This window comes from Leucopleurus acutus (assembly GCF_964270905.1).
Source record: "Leucopleurus acutus genome assembly, chromosome: 6".
Classification (NCBI taxonomy): domain Eukaryota; kingdom Metazoa; phylum Chordata; class Mammalia; order Artiodactyla; family Delphinidae; genus Leucopleurus; species Leucopleurus acutus.
This window is the reverse complement of record NC_139149.1, coordinates 53,522,704-53,548,078: the sequence shown is the minus strand read 5'-3', so window position 1 is coordinate 53,548,078 and position 25,375 is coordinate 53,522,704. Positions and strand designations below refer to the sequence as shown.

General features: G+C 34.3%; 1 protein-coding gene across 1 annotated transcript in view; it reads left to right on the top strand.

Moving 5' to 3' along the window:
• The window catches only part of SCN7A (sodium voltage-gated channel alpha subunit 7), a gene marked incomplete at its 3' end in the record, with an annotated part of 87,850 nt that overhangs the window by 10,335 nt on the left and 52,140 nt on the right, over window positions 1-25,375 (top strand). Inside the window, exons 2-6 of the mRNA XM_082841362.1 lie at window positions 14,639-14,877; window positions 20,662-20,774; window positions 21,276-21,365; window positions 21,735-21,863; window positions 23,251-23,342. Coding sequence (XP_082697488.1) covers window positions 14,639-14,877; window positions 20,662-20,774; window positions 21,276-21,365; window positions 21,735-21,863; window positions 23,251-23,342 — 663 coding nt within the window. The remainder of the gene's footprint in view (window positions 1-14,638; window positions 14,878-20,661; window positions 20,775-21,275; window positions 21,366-21,734; window positions 21,864-23,250; window positions 23,343-25,375) is intronic.

The window sequence follows — 25,375 nt, the reverse complement described above, 5'->3', positions numbered from 1 at the left end:
TGGTGGCGCAGTGGTTGAGTCCGCCTGCAGATGCAGGGGACAGGGGTTCACACTCCGGTCCGGGAAGATCCCACATGCTGCGGAGCGGCTGGGCCCGTGAGCCATGGCCTCTGAGCCTGTGCATCCGGAGCCTGCGCGTCCGGGAGAGGCCACAACAGTGAGGCCCGCGTACCGCAAAAAAAAAAAAAAAAAAATTATTTAAGTATGTCACAGTATTGCAGCTGATTATTGTAATTGAATACTACTATTACTTTGATTTATCAGTAAGAAATTAAATTATATTTTGCATATTCCCGTTATAAATTCCGAGAAATAAGGCAGTAATTTTAATTAAAAAGATTGTTAAACAAAAAGTATTATGCTTTAAAGGATTAAAAATAACAACTAGTACTTACTGAGTGTGTAATACCTGGCAAGCACTGTTCTAGGTGCTTTATATTTATTAACTCATTCAGTGCTCATATTACCCTATGAAGTGAGTACTCTTATTATTCCCATTTTACAGTTGAGGAAAATGAGGCATGGAGAGGTTAAGTGCCTTGCTCAAGGTCACAGTTACAAAGTTCTAAAGCCCAGATTTGAATCCAGACAAGAGCTCCAAAACCAAACTTTTTTTTCAAATATTTATTATAAAATATTTCAAACATGTAGAAAAATTGACAGAACTGTACAATAGACACCCATACATTCAACACCTAGAATCTTCAATTGTAATTTTATAATATTTACTTTATCACATGTCTGTCTATGCATTACTCAAACCATCAATTAATTCTTCTTATTTTTTGATGCCTTTCAACATAAGTTGCAAATACCATTAGGCCTCACCCATAAACACTTAATAGTTCATATAGTTAACTAGAATTCAGTATTTGTTTATGGGCTTTTTAAAGGTAAAGCCAAGTAAAATCCACAAAACTTAAGGGTATCATTTTATCAGTTTTGACAAACATATATACCTGTGTGCTCCAAACCCTCAGGATGTTGAACATTACTGTCACCTGAGAAAGTTCCATCATTCCTCCAATCTCCCAGTCAGTTCCTACTTCACTCCTAGAAATTAATTTTGTCTGTTCTAGCATTTCATATGAAATGGACCATGTAGTTTGTAATCTTTGGTGTAAGGCTTCTTTCACTTGGCATAATGTTTTTGGACTCTCATTTTTATGTGCATCAGTAGTTCATTCATTTTTATCACAGGATTGTGTTCTGTTGTATAAATATACCACAGTTTTTATTTTTCTATCTAGTCTATGGATGGACAACTGGGCTGCTTCCAATTTTGGGTAATTATGCTTTATATTTTTTATACTCTCCTACATGTTTATCATTTCTCTTTCTCTTCATTCCTTCCTAGAGATCTAAATTTCCATCTGAAACATTTGAAAATATATTTTGCCTTCATTCTTGAAGGGTAATTTTGGTGTATGTGTAATCCCAGCCTTACATTTTTTTTTCTTTCAACAGTTTAAAGATTGTTACATTGTCTTCTGGTTTCTGTTCTTTTAAGACTAGAAGAACAGTGATTATTGTTACCATTGTTTCCTAATATATAATATATTATTTTTTAAAGTGCTTTTACTATTTTGACCATAATATCCCATGTTAATATTTAACTGATATGATTTTAAACATTAATTAGTAGTGATATATAAAATAATTTGCTTTCTAAACTGTTTTTTTCCATCAAAAAGGTTAAGTTTTAGGTAGATCCTTTTCAATAGGCTGTCATTGAAATCAGTCTATGAAGAATTCCACATATTTTGCAAATGCACATAATCGTTTTTATTCTTTTCAGCTATTTATATATCATATAACTATATAACCATATATAGTATGTATATATACACACACTCATATATACACATATATTTAAGTGTATATATAAAACATATACAAACATATACAGTTTAATTTTCTTTATTAAGCTCCAGGTCCAAATTTCCAATTAATCTCTGAATTTTTACTTTTGGATATTTCAGATGGACCTCAAATCCCCAAAATACAAAACATTATCTCTCCCTCCTATAATCTCTAAACTGGTACTTCTCCATATTCCATATTCTCTATATGATATGGTAGTCAGTCATCAAATCCAGATGTTATAGACCTCACTGTCAGAATCTGTGATCTATGCACATAGTTAGAAATCAACTATTATTTTTTTAATTTATAAAGATATTAAGAATCACATCATTTTCTAGTTAACACTTGTCTCTATTTTCAAAATAATTCTATGTGCATATACTTTAAAAAATATATATTTTAGCAGCTGTACTTGAAAAACATGTTAGCTGCTTCTATTCTTAGCTATCAAAATACTACTCTGAACAATCTTGTGCATGTGAATTGGTTTGAGATGTACCCATGAAGTAAGTTCCTGTTGCTCAAATTGCAGGGGTAAGGTATATACATTTTAATTTAGAGAACTAGTATCAGATTACCTTCTAAGAAATTTGTACGAATTTAACTCTACCAAAAAAGTTTATTAGAGTGCTTTATTTCCTCACATCCTAGGCAGGACTTTGCTTTATTAAACTAGGGCTTCTATTTTAAATTATTATAAACATGTTTACTTATGATTTCTTTTATAAGTTTCATAGTTTGGTGTTTTTATAAATTTTATTTTGATTTGAATCATTGAGCCATCTAACTTTTATCTGGATATAAGTGGATGGAGCCAAGGATAATGGGAACTGCCTAATTCTGATCCTTCATATATATACTACACAAGGAATACAGTCCAAAAAAAGAAAAACAAATAAAACTACACAAAACCCACACCATCAGCATAACTAGAAGGCAGAGAATGCCCAAACTTCAAAATGCCTGTAAAGGAAAAGTACAACCAAATTAATTTGCACTCTCTCTGTCATACTCCAAGTCTTTATAGAAAATTGGGTATCAATTTTATTTTAAATGACTGACAGAAAGAGAATGCTCCCCCTAATTGTGAAAATGCTGGGGAAAAAAGCATTTCCACATATTTCCTTGTATAAGCTATTTAATAACCTCTATTTTCCCATTCTGATCTGAAACTACAGTTTTTATGTAGATTCTATATTATACTAATGCTTCAAATTATACTTAATGACAGTAACAAAATCAGTCTCAGGGGAATGAAATCACGTGATAGATTAAAACTCAACTCTTAATAATCTCAAATCTGGGCATCCACAGAAAAAATGGGGGAGGGGTAATGGGGGGGCGAACTAAGTCACAGCCAAGATCAAAGCCAATATCATATGACAGAACCAGTCCAGCTGACATTAATAATACCTCAGCTAAAACCACCAAAAATATAGCTCTAGTCTCTGCTACTGACTCCATTGCTACTATTGCTCCCTCAACTGCTGAAAAGTTGAAGCTTCTGACTCTCTTGCAAATAGGGATTCTCCACTGCCTCTCTTATTTTGTGTCATTAAATTCATATTAGAAATCTTGAGCTAATGTCTTTGATTGGCTCAGCCAAGGTCATGTGGTCACTTCCTAGATCCATAAGATCCTGGAAAAGTCATTATCTGGTCTTTTTCACTTGTATTGCAGGAGGTCTCCCACCATGATTCATACAGTAACAAATTCCCTAAATCTATGTACAGGGTCACCATGCTAGGCAGCACCTCCTCCTTCCAAATTAATGTCCACTATGCTTGCTCACCTTCTATTTTACAAAATTTTACAAAATATTTGATTTTGACAACACTTAAACAAAGAAAATTTCTAGACAATCCCATCTGACATCAACCTGTTAGCTACTCAGTGAAGCAAGTTATCCTAGTAAGCCCATTGGTTTTTGGATATCTCTAAAGTAGCCATAGAGAGGTATCAATTGCTTACACTTGTCTTAAAATTTTACAGCTTGTAAGCACTTTTGTGGTATAGTTTAGAGGTACCCAAATTTAGATTTAGGCACAACTGTGCTAGCATCTATCTTCACTACCTATCTAGCTGTACAATGATAAAGTCATGAAACTCATCAATCTCTCTCTCCTCATTTGTAAAATGGTGATCACAAGGGTAATACATGAAAATATGATGTAATAGAGTTAGAAACATCTAGTCGAGTGCCTTGAAATGGTACTCACTCAGCAAGTGTTACTATAACTATAATTGCCATATTTATTACAGTAAATATTGGCTCATACTCAATTGCTTAAAGTCTGTTTTAAGGAGAATTTTTTTTTTCTAAGAATGCACCTCTTAATAGCACTTCTGAGTGCTTCAGAGAGGAAGACTGAAGAATTCTGTCTGGTGAGAGCCATGTGGCTGATAAAGTCTTGGTGCTCTGGCCAGATGTCAGGCCTGAGCCTTGGAGGTGGGAGAGCTGAGTTCAGGATATTGGACCACCAGAGACCTCCCAACCCATGTAATATCAATCAGTGAGAGCTCTCCCAGAGATCTCTCTCTCAACGCTAAGACCCAGCTCCACTCAAAGACACCCCATGCCAAACAACTAGCAAGACAGGAACATAACCACACCCATTAGCAGAGAGGCTGCCTAAAATCATAATAAGTTCACAAACACCCCAAAACACACCACTGGGCTCAGTCCTGCCCACCAGAAAGATAAGATCCAGCCTCATCCACCAGAATGCAGGCACCAGTCCCCTCCACCAGAAAGCCTACACAAGCCACTGAACCAACCCTACCCACTGGGGGAAGACACCAAAAACAGCAGGAATTACAAACCTGAAGCCTGCAAAAAGGAGACCCCAAACACAGTAAGTTAAGCAAAATAAGAAGTAACAGGAATAGGCAGCAGATGAAGGAGCAAGGTAAAAACCCACCAGACCAAACAAATGAAGAGGAAATAGCAGTCTACCTAAAAAAGAATTCAGAACAATGATAGTAAAGATGATCCAAAATCTTTGAAATAGAATGGAGAAAATAAAAGAAATGTTTAACAAGGACCTAGAAGAACTAAAGAGCAAACAAACAATGATGAACAGCACAATAAATGAAATTTAAAATTCTCTAGAAGGGATCAATAGCAGAATAACTGAGGCAGAAGAAAGGATAAGTGACCTGGAAGATAAAATAGTGGAAATAACTACTGCAGAGAAGAATAAAGAAAAAAGAATGAAAAGAATTGAGGACAGTCTCAGAGACCACTGGGACAACATTAAATGCACCAATATCTGAATTCTAGGGATCTCAGAAGAAGAAGAGAAAAAGAAAGGGGCTGAGAAAATATTTGAACAGATTATAGTTGAAAACTTCCCTAGCATGGGAAAGGAAATAGTAAATCAAGTGCAGGAGTGCAGAGAGTCCCATAGAGGATAAATCCAAGGAGAAACATGCCAAGACACATATTAATCAAACTATAAAAAATTAAATACAAAGAAAAAATATTAAAAGCAAATAACATACAAGGGAATCCCCATAAGGTTAACAGCAGATCTTTCAGCAGAAACTCTGCAAGCCAGAAGGGAGTGGCAGGACATGTTTAAAGTGATTAACAGGACATGATTAAAAGGAAAAACCTACAACCAAGATTACTCTACCAGCAAGGATCTCATTCAGATTTGATGGAGAAATTGAAGCCTTTGCAGAGAAGCAAAAGCTAAAGGGATTCAGCACCATGAAACCAGTTTTACAACAAATGCTAAAGGAACTTCTCTAGGCAGGAAACACAAGAGAAGGAAAAGACCTACAATAACAAACCCCTCAAAATTAAGAAAATGGTAATAGGAACACACATATCGATAACTACCTTAAATGTAAATGGATTAAATGCTCCAACCAAAAGACATAGACTAGCTGAATGGTTACAGAAACAAGACCTGTATATATGCTGTCTACAAGAGACCCACTGCAGACCCACTGCAGACCTAGGTCTGCAGACCCACTGCAGACACATACAGACTGAAAGTGAAGGGATGAAAAAAATATTCCATGCAAATAGAAATCAAAAGGAAGCTGGAGTAGCAATTCTCATATCAGACAAAATAGATTTAAAGTAAAGACTATTACAAGAGACCAAGAAGGACACTACATAATGATCAAGGGATCATTCCAAGAAGAAGATATAACAATTGTAAATATTTATGCACCCAACATAGGAGCACCTCAATACGCAAGGCAAATGCTAACAGCCATAAAAGGGGAAATTGACAGTTACACAAACATAGTAGGGGACTTTAATACCCCACTTTCATCAATGGACAGATCAACCAAAATGAAACTAAATAAGGAAACACAAGCTTTAAATGACACGTTAAACAACATGGACTTAATTGATATTTATAGGACATTCCATTCAAAAACAACAGAATACACTTTCTTCTCAAGTGCTTATGGAACATTCTCCAGGATAGATCATATCTTGGGTCACAAATCAAGCCTTGGTAAATTTAAGAAAATTGAAATCGTATCAAGCATCTTTTCCAACCACAGTGCTATGAGACTAGATATCAATTATAGGGAAAAAACTGTAAAAAATACAAACACATGAAGGCTAAACAATACGCTACTAAATAACCAAGAGATCACTGAAGACATCAAAGAGGAAATCAAAAAATACCTAGAAAAAATTACAATGAAAACATGACAGCACAAAACCTATGGGATGCAGCAAAAGCAGCTCTAAGAGGGAAGTTTATAGCAATACAATCCTACCTCTAAAAACAAGAAAAATCTCAAATAAACAACCTAACCATACACCTAAAGCAATTGAAGAAAGAAGACCAAAAAATACCCCAAAGTTAGCAGAAGGAAAGAAAACATAAAGTTAGAGCAGAAATAAATGAAAAAGAAATGAAGAAAACAATAACAAATATCAATACAACTTAAAGCTGGTTCCTTGAGAAGATAAACAAAATTGATAAGCCATTAGCCAGACTCTAAGAAAAAAAGTGAAAACTCTCAAATAAACAGAATTAGAAATGAAAAAGGAGAAGTAACAACTGACACTGCAGAAATACAAAGGATCATGAGAGATTACTACAAGCAACTCTATGCTAATAAATTGGACAACCTGGAAGAAATGGACAAATACTGAGAAAAGCACAACCTTCTGAGACTGAACCAGGAAGAAATAGAAAATATAAACAGACAAATCACAAGCACTGAAATTGAGACTGTGATTAAAAATCTTCCAACAAACAAAAGCCCAGGACCAGATGGCTTCACAGGCGAATTCTAACAAACATTTAGAGAAGAGCTGACACCTATCCTTCTCAAACACTTCCAAAATATAGCAGAGGGAGGAGCACTCCCAAACTCATTCTATGAGGACACCATCACCCTGATACCAAAACCAGACAAAGATGTCACAAAAAGAGACTACTACAGGCCAATACCACTGATGAACATAGATGTGAAAATCCTCAATAAAATACTAGCAAACAGAATCCAGCAGCACATTAAAAGGATCATACACCATGATCAAGTGTATTCCTTTTATCCCAGGAATGCAAGGATTCTTCAATATAGGCAAATCAATCAGTGTGATACACCATAATAACAAATTGAAGGATAAAAACCATATGAACATCTCAATAGATGCAGAAAAAGCTTTTCACAAAATTCAACACCTATTTATGATAAAACCTTTCCAGAAAGTAGGCATAGAGAGAACTTACCTCAAAAGAATAAAGGCCATATATGACAAACCCACAGCTAACATCGTTCTCAATGGTTAAAAACTGAAACAATTTCCATTAAGATCAGGAACAAAACAAGGTTGCCCACTCTCACAACTATTATTCAACATAATCTTGGAAGTTTTAGCCACCGCATTCAGAGAAGAAAAATAAATTAAAGGAATCCAAATCGGAAAAGAAGTAATACTGTCACTGTTTGCAGATGACATGATGCTATACACAGAGAATCCCTAAAGATGCCACCAGAAAGCTACTAGAGCTAATCAATGAATCTGGTAAAGTAGCAGGATACCAAATTAATGCACAGAAATCTCTTTCATTCCTATACACTAATGGTGAAAAATCTGAAGGTGAAATTAAGGAAACACTCCTATTTACCATTGCAACAAAAAGAATAAAATACCTAGGTATAAACCTACTTAAGGAGACAAAAAACCTGTATGCAGAAAACTATAAGACACTGATGAAAGAAACTAAACATGATACAAACAGATGGAGAGATATACCATGTTCTTGGATTGGAAGAATCAACATTGTGAAAAAGACTGTACTACCCAAAGCAATCAACAGATTCAATGCAATCCCTATCAAACTACCAATGGCATTTTTCACAGAACTAGAATAAAAAAATTTCACAATTTGTATGGAAATACAAAATACCCTGAATAGCCAAAGCAATCTTGAGGGAAAAAAAAGGAGCTGGAGGAATCAGGCTCCCAGACTTCAGAGTATACTACAAAGCTACAGTAATCAAGACAGTATGGTACTGGCACAAAAACAGAAATATAGATCAATGGAACAGGATAGAAAGCACAGAGATAAACCCATGCACATAGGGTCACCTTACCTTTGATAAAGGAGGCAAGACTACACAATGGAAAAAAGACAGCTGCTTCAATAAGTGGTGCTGGGAAAAGTGGACATGTACCTGTAAAAGAATGAAATTAGAACACTCCCTAACACCATACAGAAATAAACCACAAATGGATTAAAGACCTAAATGTAAGACCAGACACTATAAAACTCTTAGAGGAAAACTTAGGCAGAGCACTCTATGACATAAATCACAGCAAGATCCTTTTTGATCCACCTCCTAGGGAAATGGAAATAAAAATAAACAAATGGGACCTAATGAAACTTAAAAGCTTTTGCACAGCAAAGGAAACCATAAACAAGATGAAAAAACAACCCTCAGAATGGGAGAAAATATTTGCAAATGAAGCAACTGACAAAGGATTAATCTCCAAAATATACAAGCAGCTCATGCAGCTCAATATGAAAAAGCAAACAACGCAATCCAAAAAAGGACAGAAGACCTAAATAGACATTTCTCCAAAGAAGATATACAGATTGCCAACAAACACATGAAAGGGTGCTCAACCTCACTAATCATGAGAGAAATGCAAATCAAAACAGTGAAGTATCACCTCAAACCGATCAGAATGGCCATCATCAAAAAATCTAGAAACAATAAAGGCTGGAGAGGTGTGGAGAAAAGGGAACTCTCGTGCACTGTTGGTGGGCATGTAAATTGATACAGCCACTATGGAGAACAGTATGGTGGTTCCTTAAGAAACTGAAAATAGGACTACCATAGGACCCAGTAATCCCACTACTGGGCATATACCCTGAGAAAAGCATAATTCAAAAAAAGTCATGTACCACAATGTTCATTGCAGCATTATTTACAATAACCAGGATATGGAAACAACCTAAGTGTCCATCGACAGATGAATGGATAAAGAAGATGTGGCACATATATACAATGGAATATTACTCAGCCATAAAAAGAAATGAAATTGAGTTATTTGTCATGAGGTGGATGGACCTAGAGTCTGTCATACAGAGTGAAGTAAGTCAGAAAGAGAAAAGCAAATACCATATGCTAACATATATATGGAATCAAAATAAAAGTGTTTCTGAAGAACATAGGGGCAGGACAGGAATAAAGACACATATGTAGAGAATGGAGTTGAGGACACAGAGAGAGGGAAGGATAAGCTGGGAAGATGTGAGAGTGTGGCACTGACATATGTACACTACCAACCGTAAAATAGATAGCTAGTGGGAAGCAGCCGCATAGCACAGGGAGATCAGCTCGGTGCTTTGTGACCACCTAGAGGGGTGGGTTAGGGAGGGTGGAGGGAGATGCAAGAGGAAGGGGATATGGGGATATATGTATAGCTGATTCACTTTGTTATACAGCAGAAACTAACACAACAATGTAAAGCAATTATACTCCAATAAAGCTGTTAAAAAAAAAAAAGATCTTTTCTCCATACTGATGCTGGTACTGCTCCTTTCATCTAATGACCAAGAGAAATGGCTTGCACTTTAATCAACAATATAAAATATTATTACACTTGGAACTTGTTAGAGTCCAAACCTGAGTTGACTGATACAATTTTTGCCAAAATCTTACTTCAGCTATTCAGTTTTTTAGAAAGGTGGTCTAATGGCTAGATTAACTATTAATCTTTCTATATTTTTCAGGCATTAGTGCTATATTAAGATCACTCACCAGAAAACGTAGGGCCTGCACCATATTTCATAAATTCCCCACAGAAATGCTTTTACTGAATTATGATTTAATGATTAATAATTTACCATCTGTACTCAGCCATCTAAAAGTCAGATGCAAGCCAGTTTTATCTGATTAAGTGCTTGCATTTCTTTGTCATACCACAGAAGACAAGGCCCACTACCCATTTATTCACCTAGTCAACAACGGGAGTAGTTTCATTCAACATCAAAATCATGACTAAAGAAGTCTTTGGGGACAAATGACTGGATTGGGAGAGAGAATTAGCACTGATAAAGTCAGTACTGTGTAGCAGGCTTTCTGTATATGGTCTGGTTTAATGTTTGTGACCCAGTGTGATATATGGGGGTTCCAAAATTTACCCAGGCTATGTTATTAAGATCTCATAGCTAGTAGGTGGCAGGCTGAGTAATCAAAGACTGTTGTGCTGTGAAGTGATAACAGAAAGGAAAAGAAGATTATATTTGGTCTATACAGTAAGAAGACTGGCTGGCAAATTAAATTTTGAGGTTTCAATGGATGGTGTTCAAAAATATTTTCATTAATGGTGGCATCTTTGCAATAAGGTTGCAACCTCCCTTTGTATCTACTTTTAAGGACACTTTTTTTACACACATATACTTAACAATGATTTTTAGCAGTTAGAATGGATCACTAAAAATATAAAAAAGCACTTTTACTGTAATATGAAGAGATATATGTTAAAAATGCTTTTGATTTTGTTAACTCAATTATTTTTAATTCAGTGCTGCATAGGTTTAGTTTAGCTAATATTTAGCCTAAACTTTTAGGTCATGTGATACTCTGTGAATATTCAAAGATTTTAGGATTGCAAAGTTCTAAAAGTACAAGGTCACCATCAATCATATTTGGATCCATTTAAATTATTCTAACTGTTAATAAGTCCATGCTTCCACATTGCTAGTCAGAGGGAAGGATTAATGTCCAAGTCAACTTATTCCATTTTTCAATGGCTATTTAGAAAGTGCTTTATTATCTTGAGCCAAATCTATTCTGGCTTCAGCTCATTGCTCCTAGTTCATCTTATTTTTTAAAAGTAATACTTAAATCTAATTTCTCTTCTACATAAAATCATTCAGATACTTGGACACAATAATGTTCTACTTCAGTCTCTTCTGCTTCAACTAATATATCCTCTATTATTTTAACTGGTCTGTAGATGGCATGATTTGAGTTTTATCATATGCTGATCCCATTTGAAGACCCTCCAGTTGACATGCATGCCTTTTAAGAGTGGTCATGGAATACAGCAGAAGAGAGAGAAATTGCCTCCTTCATCTTCCTTCAATACCAATAAAGGTTATATTAGCTTTCTTGGCAGACACAAGTCAGTATTGATTTATATTGCACTTACTATTAAGTAAACCCCCTTGGCAGTTTTCTCTGCTGTAAAAACGTACTGACTGCACTTGTGCAGATTGGTTGTTTTGGTCCAAATTTCAAAACCTTACATGCATTCCTACTATACTATTATTCTGTTAGATTCGACCAATCATTCTAAGATATAAAATCATATCACAGTTAAAATTTTATGTTTAGGGCTTCCCTGGTGGTGCAGTGGTTAAGAATCTGCCTGCCAATGCAGGGGACATGGGTTGGAGCCCTGGTCCAGGAAGATCCCACATGCCGCGGAGCAACTAAGCCTGTGCGCCACAACTACTGAGCCTGCGCTCTAGAGCCCACGAGCCACAACTACTGAGCCCGAGTGCCACAACTACTGAAGCCTGCACGCCTAGAGCCCGTGCTCTGCAATGAGAAGCCACCCAATGAGAAGCCCACGCACCGCAACGAAGAGTAGCCCCCGCTCTCCGCTACTAGAGAAAAGCCCACGCGCAGCAACAAAGACGCAACACAGCCAAAAAATTAAAATAAATTAATTAATTTTTAAAAATTTATGTGTAGTTTGAACCTATTATGTGCCAATCACCGCCCTAGGCATTTTCATTCATATTATTTTATTTTATCTTTATTTAACCCGAGTAGGAACCCCAATTTTATGATTGACAGGTTCAAGAATATAAGTAATTTAACTGAGACCTCTAAGAATATTAATAACAGAATTTAGGATTTGATTGTAAGTCTAATTCCAAAGTTTGTGATTTCGTTTATACTAGCCTATAACCATGAATTGTTAAGAATCTATTCAAGGAACTCCATGTAAGGAGTACAATTTTGAAAGCTCATTAAATATTTTAAGGGAAGAAGATGATATATGTAAGTAAGAGCAAACTTCAGTTGTCTGTAGCTTGTCTCCATAAATTGTACTTATTCAAAGCATTTTGACTCCCCTCAATAAAATTTGATATGTGAGGTATTCCTATACATGCATTTGTATGTGTGTATGGTGTACATAAATAATTCTTAATACTCCTTTAATAAGTGTTAGTTTTGTGCATGATATTGAAGCAAGATATTTGAAAAATAAGTAAATTTTATGATGAGCAATTGTTAGTTTTTATTAGTCTGGAAAGAGAGTTCCAAGTAGATATATGCTGACATTCCTATTCCATATTTCTCTCTTTAAAACTGCTTCACACACATCCTGCAGCATCCCTTGAGGGTCTTGGGCATAAGCTGCCATTGCTATTGTGAAAATGTCCCTCTCTCTGGTCACAAATAACTGAACCAAGAGGAAATAAATCCATAGGCTGGGCTAGTCAATTAGAGTATCTTTTAATTTACATTTTTGGAGGTAGAGGTTATAGGCATATGGTGGGAACTTAAACTGAAATATCAAAGTTGAGGCAGGCGATGGCGTTTTGTTCTACGTGCATTCTTAGAAGTAAGCATAGGAAGCCATTCTTTAGATAGAATGCAGTAGAAATTAAAAGAAAAGAAAAGCCGAGAAAACTGTGATGCCATGAACGGCATAAGGAGTTACCCTAGTAATTATTTTCCATTTTTATTTTTCAGGGTACAGAAATGGACTATGTGTCCTCTCCTTGGATGTCTACAAGACTGCCATTTGTGTATTTTAAATCTCTCTCACACACCTCTTATTTAACCTATTAGGAGTCTGATTCTCACAATGATTGGTACTCCATTATGATTAACGAACATATTTTTTCTTACTTTCCATTAATAGCAAGTAATGGATTCAACTATTAAACAACTCAATTTTACCCAGTAGTGGAAAATTCTGGATTAGCATATATGTGTGTATACATATGTGTGTGATTTCTGTCTTAGGAAAATATTATAGAAGAAATTCAGCTAAGGCCAACACTATTACAGACAAAATATACATATAGAAAATGCTACAGTATCAAGTACAAAATTTCTTATCCTTAATTGCAATAATAAAATTACAAAGGGTGTTAAGGAGAATGTATAACGAATAATCAGTCAGTTGTCACTGAGCAGGATCATTTGAAGTGTAGGTTTTGACAGAAATTGGACTGGGAAAAACCAACAAAAGAACATAATTTTATGAGAGGAAAGAACCAGGTTCATAAATGGAGAATTGATGCATGAAATTTTATTTAATGAAGACTAATTGAGTGACCCATAGGACGACTTGAAGTAGATAAAGACTAGAATTGAGAGAAACCTGTAAAGACTACTAGAGCAATCCAGAGATAGAATTACAAAGATGACTATCTTGATGTAGGTATATGAACAGTGGATAATATTTAAATACCTAATGGAAAATAATTGTAAGAAAATTATTTTTTTCAGAGGAATTAATGACAAAGAAAAACATTTCATGAGTAACTTTCAAGGCAATAAGTTTATATGTGTGTTTTTGTTTTTACAATGGCTAGAAGGTAAAAGAGTGATTCTAGTCTTGGGGAAAAACAACAAACTTTGCTTTTACTTGTTAAATTGCTGTTATTGGTGGATTGCCACATAGATGACTGAGGGAAGGGAGTGTTTGGGGAAATGTACTTGGTAAATACCCATGTACGGTAGTTAAAATTCTGTGTTTGCCTATGTATTTACCAAACAGATGGATATAACTAGGGGAAAAGCAGAACTTTAAAGGATATCAAAGTTAAAATTTCAGAGGAAAAACTAAGTCAAAGGAATTAATCAGAGCTATAGGAAGAGATAAAGAAGAGGGGGCCCCCAGAGCCAATGTAAACTGAGTTTAGAGAAGGAAAGTCTAGTCAGTAGTTAAATACAGCTGAGAGTGAAATAATTGGATTTGGCCTTCCAACAATCTCTAGCCACTTTAGAACTCTTTCATTACAAGGGAGAAACTGAAAGGCAGATTTCAGTAAAAGAAAGAAGATTCAATGGATGAATAAATGAAATAGAATGAGTTATTTGTGAAATTACAAATTAAGTCTAATATTAAGTGAAACAAAACCAAGTTTAATGACTCAGATTTCTCTAAAGCTCAGGAATTTTCTTTGAATGCTTTTATTCAGTTTGCTCTTCTCTTTTATTCCTATCCTAGACTTTTAAAATTTTAAATTTTTCTTTATATACACAAATCTTATCTAGAACTGAAGAAAATACTTTTCAGGTGCAAAATTGGAAATGGCTTCCCCAGAACGTAAGGGCCTTGTCCCCTTCACCAGAGAGTCTCTTGAAGTTATGGAACAGCACAGTGCTAAAAAACGCAGTGAGGAACACAAAGAAGATTTAAAGCCAAACACTGACTTGGAAGCTGGAAAAGAGCTGCCATTTGTTTATGGAAATCTTCCTAGAGCAATGGTGTCAGAGCCATTGGAAGATGTGGACCCATACTACAAGAATAAAATGGTAAGGATTAATTAAACTTATTATGACTATATTTTTATTCATTTTCCAGACATGTGAAAAATGTAATTGAGATAGGATGAAAGAAGATGGAAGAATAAGTGAAGAGGTAATTTTAAGTTATAGAAAACTGGATAAGAAATTTCACACATATTTGAGATTTTTATCAAAACCGAATATTTGCCTGGTAGGTTAGTTTGTTTAGGGTTACTTTACTTTGTATGTAACAGGCTATACTGTTATGCCTTGATGTAAATGATTTCTTTTATGTGAGCATAATGATTGGCTACTTAAGATTACTGATTTTAAAATAACTATCATGTAAAATTTCCATACTATGTACAGCAATTTCAACTGTTCAACTTGATGAGCTTACCCGGTAGTTAGGAAAATAAAGCCAATGTATATTTCATTCATAAATTTTATTCATTCATACAGTCACAGCCTCTCTATCCAGAGAATGATTTGAGGAACTTACTAAATATTTTGAACAATCCAAAAAGAAGCACAAAATGATAAAAATAAAAATAATTATGCTTAGAAAAGACAGATCTGTGTAGACTGACAAAGCTGGAAGAGTCTCTACTAAGAAAATAGAATTTGAGTTATAGCTTGGAGAACACTTCACATTTTTACAAGGCAAAGGGAAGCTCTTCAATGAACAGTCAGTCAATAGCAGATATTAATTCTGGAATAGGGAAGAGACAGGCTGATGATAGAACTAGAACCCTGTAGCTGTGTTGCAGATTGTAGGAAATAAGATGAGATAACAGAGATGGCAACATGGCTTTAATGTGGTGGCCAAAATACTGGTGTAATGAATGCAGTGTTTAAGTAAGATTAATCTAGAGATTCCTAAATTACTATTGCATGGAAGAGATAGGGTCAGAAAGATGAAAGTAGAGAGAAAACAATTGAGGCCTGAAGTCAAGAGGTCTGGATTATAGGAGTGTCTTGGAGAGACAGGTAACACACCCGAGACGAAATAGCAGGATTTGAAGACTGATTAATAATGCCAAGGTTTCCAGCTTGAAAGAATAGAAGTGCTTCTGACAAAAATGAAGTAACTATAAAGAAAGATCAAATTTGGGAGAGATGAGGATTAGTCCCATTGTAGACAAATGTAATTTGATATTCTTTTAGCGTGTTCAGTGATTTTACCAAATGGGTGAAATGGAAATGAATCACTTTCTGGACAGAAGGCAAAGTGAGAATTTTGTATAATCACAACTCTTTTGAATACTTTGCATGGTGGAAGCGTATTGACAATTTATAGTATAAATGTATATATATTTTTTTTAACATCTTTATTGGAGTATAATTGCTTTACAATGGTATGTTAGTTTCAGCTTCACAACAAAATGAATCAGTTATATATATACATATATTCCCATATCTCTTCCCGCTTGCGTCTCCCTCCCTCCCACCCTCCCTATCCCACCCCTCCAGGCGGTCACAAAGCACCGAGCTGATCTCCCTGTGCTATGCGGCTGCTTCCCACTAGCTATCTACCTTACGTTTGGTAGTGTATATATGTCAATGTCTCTTTATCGCTTTGTCACCGTTTACCCTTCCCCCTCCCCATAGCCTCAAGTCCATTCTCTAGTAAGTCTGTGTCTTTATTCCTGTTTCACCCCTAGGTTTTTCATGACATTTTTTTTTTAATTCCATATATATGTGTTAGCATACGGTATTTGTCTCTCTCTTTCTGACTTACTTCACTCTGTATGACAGACTCTAGGTCTATCCACCTCATTACAAATAGCTCAATTTCGTCTCTTTTTATGGCTGAGTAATATTCCATTGTATATATGTGCCACATCTTCTTTATCCATTCATCCGATGATGGACACTTAGGTTGTTTCCATCTCTGGGCTATTGTAAATAGAGCTGCAATGAACATTTTGGTACATGACTCTTTTTGAATTATGGTTTTCTCAGGGTATATGCCCAGTAGTGGAATTGCTGGGTCATATGGTAGTTCTATTTGTAGCTTTATTCCAGGAATGCAAGGATTCTTCAATATACGCAAATCTATCAATGTGATAAACCATATTAACAAACTGAAGGAGAAAAACCATATGATCATCTCAATAGATGCAGAGAAAGCTTTTGACAAAATTCAACACCCATTTATGATAAAAACCCTGCAGAAAGTAGGCATAGAGGGAACTTTCCTCAACATAATAAAGGCCATATATGACAAGCCCACAGCAAACATCATCCTCAATGGTGAAAAACTGAAAGCATTTCCACTAAGATCAGGAACAAGACAAGGTTGCCCACTCTCACCACTCTTATTCAACATAGTTTTGGAAGTTTTAGCCACAACAATCAGAGAAGAAAAGGAAATAAAAGGAATCCAAATCGGAAAAGAAGAAGTAAAGCTGTCACTGTTTGCAGATGACATGATCCTATACATAGAGAACCCTAAAGATGCTACCAGAAAACTACTAGAGCTAATCAATGAATTTGGTAAAGTGGCAGGATACAAAATTAATGCACAGAAATCTCTGGCATTCCTATATACTAATGATGAAAAATCTGAAAGTGAAATCAAGAAAACACTCCCATTTACCATTGCAACAAAAAGAATAAAATATCTAGGAATAAACCTACCTAAGGAGACAAAAGATCTGTATGCAGAAAATTATAAGACACTGATGAAAGAAATTAAAGATGATACAAATAGATGGAGAGATATACCATGTTCTTGGATTGGAAAAATCAACATTGTGAAAATGACTCTACTACCGAAAGCAATCTATAGATTCAATGCAATCCCTATCAAACTACCACTGGCATTTTTCACAGAACTAGAACAAAAAATTTTGCAATTTGTATGGAAACACAAAAGACCCCGAATAGCCAAAGCAATCTTGAGAACGAAAGAAGGAACTGGAGGAATCAGGCTCCCAGACTTCAGACTATACTACAAAGCTACAGTTATCAAGACGGTATGGTACTGGCACAAAAACAGAAAGATAGATCAATGGAACAGGATAGAAAGCCCAGAGATAAACCCACGCACATATGGTCACCTTATCTTTGACAAAGGAGGCAGAAATGTACAGTGGAGAAAGGACAGCCTATTCAATAAGTGGTGCTGGGAAAACTGGACAGCTACATGTAAAAGTATGAAATTAGATCACTCCCTAACACCGTACACAAAAATAAGCTCAAAATGGATTAAAGACCTAAATGTAAGGCCAGAAACTATCAAACTCTTAGAGGAAAACATAGGCAGAACACTCTATGACATAAATCACAGCAAGGTCCTTTTTGACCCACCTCCTAGAGAAATGGAAATAAAAAGAAGAGTAAACAAATGGGACCTAATGAAACTTAAAAGCTTTTGCGCAGCAAAGGAAACCATAAAGAAGACCAAAAGACAACCCTCAGAATGGGAGAAAATATTTGCAAATGAAGCAACTGACAAAGGATTGATCTCCAAAATTTATAAGCAGCTCATGCAGCTTAATAACAAAAAAACAAACAACCCAATCCAAAAATGGGCAGAAGACCTAAATAGACATTTCTCCAAAGAAGATATACAGAGTGCCAACAAACACATGAAAGAATGCTCAACATCACTAATCATGAGAGAAATGCAAATCAAAACTACAATGAGATATCATCTCACACCAGTCAGAATGGCCATCATCAAAAAATCTAGAAACAATAAATGCTGGAGAGGGTGTGGAGAAAAGGGAACCCTCTTACACTGTTGGTGGGAATGTAAATTGATACAGCCACTGTGGAGAACAGTATGGAGGTTCCTTAAAAAGCTATAAATGTATATATTAACAAAAGACTCCAGTATCCCTGGTAGACTCCATGGGCATTATGCATCATTCGCTATAAAACACCTATAAAACCTTAAGAACATTTTAGTGAAAATGTAAGTCCTCATCTCAATTATCTCCGCTTTCACTTTTGCTATGCTTAAGTCATTAACAGTTGATATAACAGTAACCTTAAAGGTAACTCTATTATAGCAGAGTTCTGAGTTCTTTGTAGTGTTTACAGACGTGACAGACAAATCTAGGTGTGTTAGTGAAGACAAAATCAAAGATTTTGAAAAAAACCAAAAACGGTAAGGATACCTTAGTATAAAAAGTATTGTTATTAGTGATAACACAAAGATACTAAAAATTTTAATTATATTTAGTTTACTCTGTTAAAGATGGCATACAAATAAATAATTCTAAAATGAAATTAACAATTTCAGCACTTAAACATTAACTAGAAAATTATTCTATCTGGATCTACTCATTCCTTCACAAAGACATAAGTTGGTTGGCTACATCCTGTGTGAAGTTTGAAATTGTTTTGGAAAATACATGGAAAGCACATTTTAAACAATCAGATTTATTTTATTTGGCCCTTTTTACTTTCTTTTTGCTTTTAAAATGGAAAGAGGGACAATAACTACAATCAGGCCAAAATACACACAAATTGTATGTTGGAGAAGTGTTCCATTGAGGAAAATCAGAGCACAGTTTGTTTTCCATTTAGAATAGGTATTCATAAAATATCAATGAATATATATTTGTATATATAGACAAATATAAATACCAATGTATAGTCACATATACACTTCTGTATAATTATATATTAAATATAATATATATTTTAGTATATTATAATATATTTTATCACATTGCATTATACACTATACATTACTGTTACATAACTGTTACATTATACTCTATATAATGTTTACTATGTGTAATATAGTTATGCACACACCACAACAAATGAATTTTCCAAATGGGCATGTATATATAGTAAAAGTGCACATATGTATGTGTGTATATACTTATGTGTGTGTGTATATATATATACAGACATACACACATACATATACACTTTTACTGTGTATCCATATTTTACACACATATACATATACACACATATACATAAGTCCTTTTTAAAATGTTTCTGATTTTTCCCTTTTTTGGTTTAATATTTCTATATGCCAACATATTAGTTTTACATGATATAAACTTGTTTTAAATATGTTTATGTCGGGCCTTCCCTGGTGGCGCAGTGGTTGAGAGTTCGCCTGCCGATGCGGGGGACACGGGTTCGTGCCCCGGTTCGGGATGATCCCACATGTCGCGGAGCGGCTGGGCCCATGAGCCATGGCCGCTGAGCCTGCGCGTCCAGGGCCTGTGCTCTGCAACGGGAGAGGCCACAACAGTGAGAGGCCCGTGTACCGCAAAAAAAAAAAAAAAAAAAAAAAAGAAAATATATATATATATATATATGTTTATGTCATTGATAATTTACAAGTGGGGTTTTATACCGTAGGTAATTACTAATGATTAATGTAATGTTTGAGTGCATTCGGTCACTTTTACTACTATAATCCCATACCTTATTTGCTTCAAAATAAAATTAACTTATTTTACATTCATTGAATTTTAGTATGCTTAAATGCATACCCATGAGCCATCTGGATATAGATTTCTTTCTATTACATTAGTTTTGCAGGAAGACTTGAGGATTGGTGTGTGGCAAACAGTTTTCTTAGGTAGAACACTGTTTAAAAAAAAGTGATAGATAAGGCTAAATATAAGTAAAAATAGTTTAAAGAAAACTTTCCATTTGATTTAGTCTGTAAAAGGATATCAAAATGTAAGAAGTATAACTGTTAGACTTCATGACAAATGATCATTGGCAATATGCTTCATAATTGATGAGATCATAATTTCTCAGTTCTAATTTCAGTTGATGTTCTTTATTTTCATTTCACTTGATGTTCTTCTTTTCCTCTTACAGACTTTCATAGTATTAAATAAAAAGAGAACAGTATTCAGATTCAGTGCCACCTGGTGTACATTGTCTCCTTTCAATTCAGTTAGAAGAACAGCCATTAAGATTTTGGTACATCCATATCCTTTTCTGTTGGTTTTAAACTGTACTAATATCAAATGCAACTATTCTATTCAGATATTGCTGCAGTCTTTTTCTCTTTTTAATTTTCATTTTAGGTCATACTGAAATCTTGATTATAACTGCACTGTGTTCCATATTTGAAAGTACATTTAAAATATATTTTCTAGGGACTTTCCTGGTGGTCCAGCAGTTAAGACTCCGCACTTCCACTGCAGGGGGCTCGGGTTCGATCCCTGGTCAGGGAACTAAGATCCCACATGCCTCGTGGCCAAAAATATATATATATATATATATGTATAGTTTTCTTTTCTAGTACACACAACAGTAGTAAATGTTAACAAATCTTAGTAATCCTCATTGTTTTCAATATGAGGAGTATTTTTTTTGACATTTGAGAAACTATGTGATCTCATATGTGTAAATACATATAAACAGATTATAGAAACATGTATTTCCAATATTATTTTTATTAACATTATTCCTTGACGATAACTTACCTTTTTCCGACTGTTAATTTTAATTAGCATCCTGATTGACTGCATATTTATGTCCATGACTGATTTGCCAAAATGGGGGCCAGCATTACAGTAAGTTATATAATTTTATTATGTATAATTGCATATATGATTATATTTTATATTTAATACATTGTGTTACAGTACATTATATATTATATAATATAACAAATTAATATTTTTAATATATAATTTACATTGTACGTAATATAATATTTATACACATTCCACAATTAATTGATAGTCAAATTTCATGGTTAATGCTGTAAGACATAGCCCACTCTAGAAGCCCTAACTAAAGCTCTATCCTATGGTCGTCTGGTTGATTGGTTGGTTGGTTGCTTGGTTGCCAGATAATTATCCTCGACATAGTTCTTCAGAGTTGACGATGTATTAGTCTCACTTTTAATATGAAGTTATTATATGAAAACTTTTCTGCAGGAATACTTTGCTTGGAATTTATACATTTGAAATACTTGTAAAACTCATTGCAAGAGGCATCTGGGCAGGATCTTTTTATTTCTTTGGTGATCCATGGAACTGGCTCGATTTCAGTGTAACTTTGTTTGAGTGAGTATTTCTTTTAAGTTGCAAACATCTTAATACCTTGCTAAGAAAATGCTTTTCATAAAGAAACATTGAGGATGATAAAGTTTTCTGCCTGCAAAAATTCTGTGAGTAAAGAATAATTCATAAATCATAGCCATAATGAGCTCCCTCAGGCAGCTCCAACTGAACTAATCCTTAGAATATGCATTTAAAATGAAAGGAGTGGGATATTATCTCTGTAATCTACCCAAAGCAAAAACAATAGATTGAATTTTTGCATTTGAAGTGATTATTTTCAGTGAACAGAAAATCTCCTGGGAGTTTAAGAGAGGATCCTGACGTATTTGATTCTTCTCTAATCTGCATTGCTTAAAAACAGTAAATATTCTAGTTATCAGAATAAGATATTTTATATGCACACATTTTTCTAGAATGATACATTAAGTTCTAATAATTTACATGTGTATTGATTTATTTAATCCTTCTACTTAGTGTACTCTATTTTATGGCTAAAGAAATTGTCACTGGCATCAAACTTCTGTTAAAATAATTTAAAATAATACTCTATTTGTGGACTTGGGGTCAATTTTTTTGAAAAAGAAATAACCTTTATAAAGAACATAATTAGTTTCTGCCATGTTGTAAGCAGTCAAAAAATAGTAGCTAATATCATTGAAATTATTATCACTACTACTTCTACTATTACTATTATTATTTCTGCTCTTGCCATTGCTATTAGCTAACACTTAGGTAACACAGCTAACATTTAGCCCTTAGTATGTGCCAGATGCTTTGCCATGAACTTTATATATATTAACTTATTTAATCCCCCCAAATCCTCAGAATTAGGAAGTATTATTATCCTTACTTTACGTTTGAGGAAACTAAGGCAAGAAAGATTAAGTAATTTAAATAGTGGAGCCTGTATTTCTACATGGTCAGTCTGGCTACAGAGTCTGTATCCTTAACCAATATACACCTTTACTTCTGCTGTCATCACCATCACCATTCTCATCATCATCATCACCTCATCACCATCATTATCATCACCAGAAGTTTAAATACTTCAATTTTATTCCTTTAAAAAACTGTGGATTTCCTTATTTTTAACTATCTCTTCACCAATTAGATTCAAAGTATTTATGAACATAATATAGAGTATTTGATATGGAATTATGACTACTCAGAGTGTCAAGCTTTTATAAACTCTCATAATTTGTTTGTAGATTAATATTTACTTGGATACCTTGCACTATAGCAGTCTTTCCCTTCCAATCAATAATAAAACTGTCTGCAAAATGCAATAATGAAAGCAAGTGAAACATTTGGATATATGGTTTTAAAAATAAGTTTCAAATAGTATAAAGAGCCAATATGACTTCTAAATGACTCCAATTTAATCCCACAGGCATATATCAAGATATTCACCTCCAAACTTCATTTCAATATTTCGAATTACAAGAAATTTGAGAATTTTGAAAATTATTCCTTTAAACCAAGGTAAGAAAAGGCATTGAGTTCTTCATTTTGTTTCATGTACTTCTGTGTATTCATCTGAACACCCCTATTATTGCTTGAAGAAATGTTAAATTGAACAGTGTTTCAGATTTGGAATAAATGAATTATCTGATTTTCAAATTTATTTCAGTCACTCCTGGAACGGCAAGAAAGAAATATCACATTTTTTACTAATTTGAAGTGGGTTCAAAGCTTTTGATAATAAAATATAGAGCTCAATCAAAATATATTATTTTTCTATTTTTTTCTTTTTTACTTATTCTTATGTCTTAAATATGAACTTATAAAATTGTCCTTAGACTTCTGAGAGAGATAGCAGTTTAGACAGATATCTAATCTGTCCTCTTCTTTTCCTCACTGTGTCTAAAAACCAGTTGAAATGAACAAAGCAATATAAAATAAGATAAATTTCCTTTTGCTGTCAGTGCTTAGATAGGATGCATTCCACATGCCACAAAGTTTAAGAAGATTCTGCTAAATAAAGTGGAGCTGTGACCACATTGATGGAAGAAGCTGACAACTAATTTACACCTCCTATTCCAGAAAGAGTCTTAGAGAAGCCTACCAATACCTTCTGATTTGTTGTTCTGAATGAATAAAAACAATCAGCTAGGAAAACTTGACCCTGAGTTTTTTTTTGGCTTCTATGAGTCAGAGGTATTATGAAATAGTTGAACGAATAAACCCACGGGCAAGTGTGATAATACCAAAAATAAGATCTACAGGCAACTTTAATCCACTGGAACACCATGAAAAAGGCCAGACATATTGCATACTCTGTACTTGGAGAACAGGCTGGGCAAAACAGCAAAAAAAGATTGGAGAAATATGGTAATGGATGCCTAACCTTGTGGATATACTGAAAGATTAAATAGTACACATTAAACAGGTGAATTGTATGGTTTATAAATTATATCTCTTATTTTTCTTCTAATACATTGGCAATGATATTTTTTTTAAATGTCCTAGCTTTAGTGAAGGCCTGACTATATATTTATAGTCTCTGGTTTATGCATTGGTTCAACATCTCAACAATTTGAACGTATGAATCGATACTTAAATATGGTCATATATTTTGATACAGAAATTCCATTTCTAATGTAATACTTTAAAAAGACTTGCATATGGCAAAAAAAATTAATAGTATTATTCCAGGTGGCAAAAGTAGCTATAAATATGTATTTCAGTATGATAGCAATTAAAATTGTATATCTACTCTAGATATCACATTTCTTTAACCACAGGAATAACTTTATTTCAATCCTATTCTATTACACTCAAGAAATCTAATCATCTGAGGAGGTCATTTAAAAAATAGATTTTCAATTCTCACAATGAAATAGGTATCACTATACCCATTTAAAAAATAATAAAACAAGCATAGAAATGTTGGTAACTTACTCAGCGTCACAGAGCTAGTATATTCTCATCCATTGTTGAGCTGAGTAGCTATTAGGATCATAAATTTAAACAGACCAACAAATAAAAAAGGAGCAAGGGAAAAAGAGAAGGAAGGAAGGAGGGAACTAACGAAGGAAGGATGGAAAGAAGAAAGGAAGCAAGGGAGGAAGGAAGGCTTATAGTAGTTTCATCAATGAAATTTAATTATGGGGTTTTTGTTGTTGTATCTTCTTGTTTTCTATGTTTTCAAAATTGAGCATGTATTATTTAATAATTAGAAAAATGAATGTTCTTAAATAAATCTAGCTTTAAAGTTGAATTCTCGATTAGTAAGTATTCTGATATAAATACAGCCACATATAATCACAGTTATGTGTTATTCTCATTTCTAATCATTAAAAGTTTTTCATGTTTTACTTAATCAGCTCCAAAAATTGAGTTCTTAAAAAGTTAATGAGATAGTCACTATGGAGAACAGTATGGAGGTTCCTTAAAAAACTAAAAATAGAACTACCATATGAACCAGCAAGCCCACTACTGGGCATATACCCTGAGAAAACCATAATTCAAAAAGAGTCATGTACCAAAATGTTCACTGCAGCTCTATTTACAAT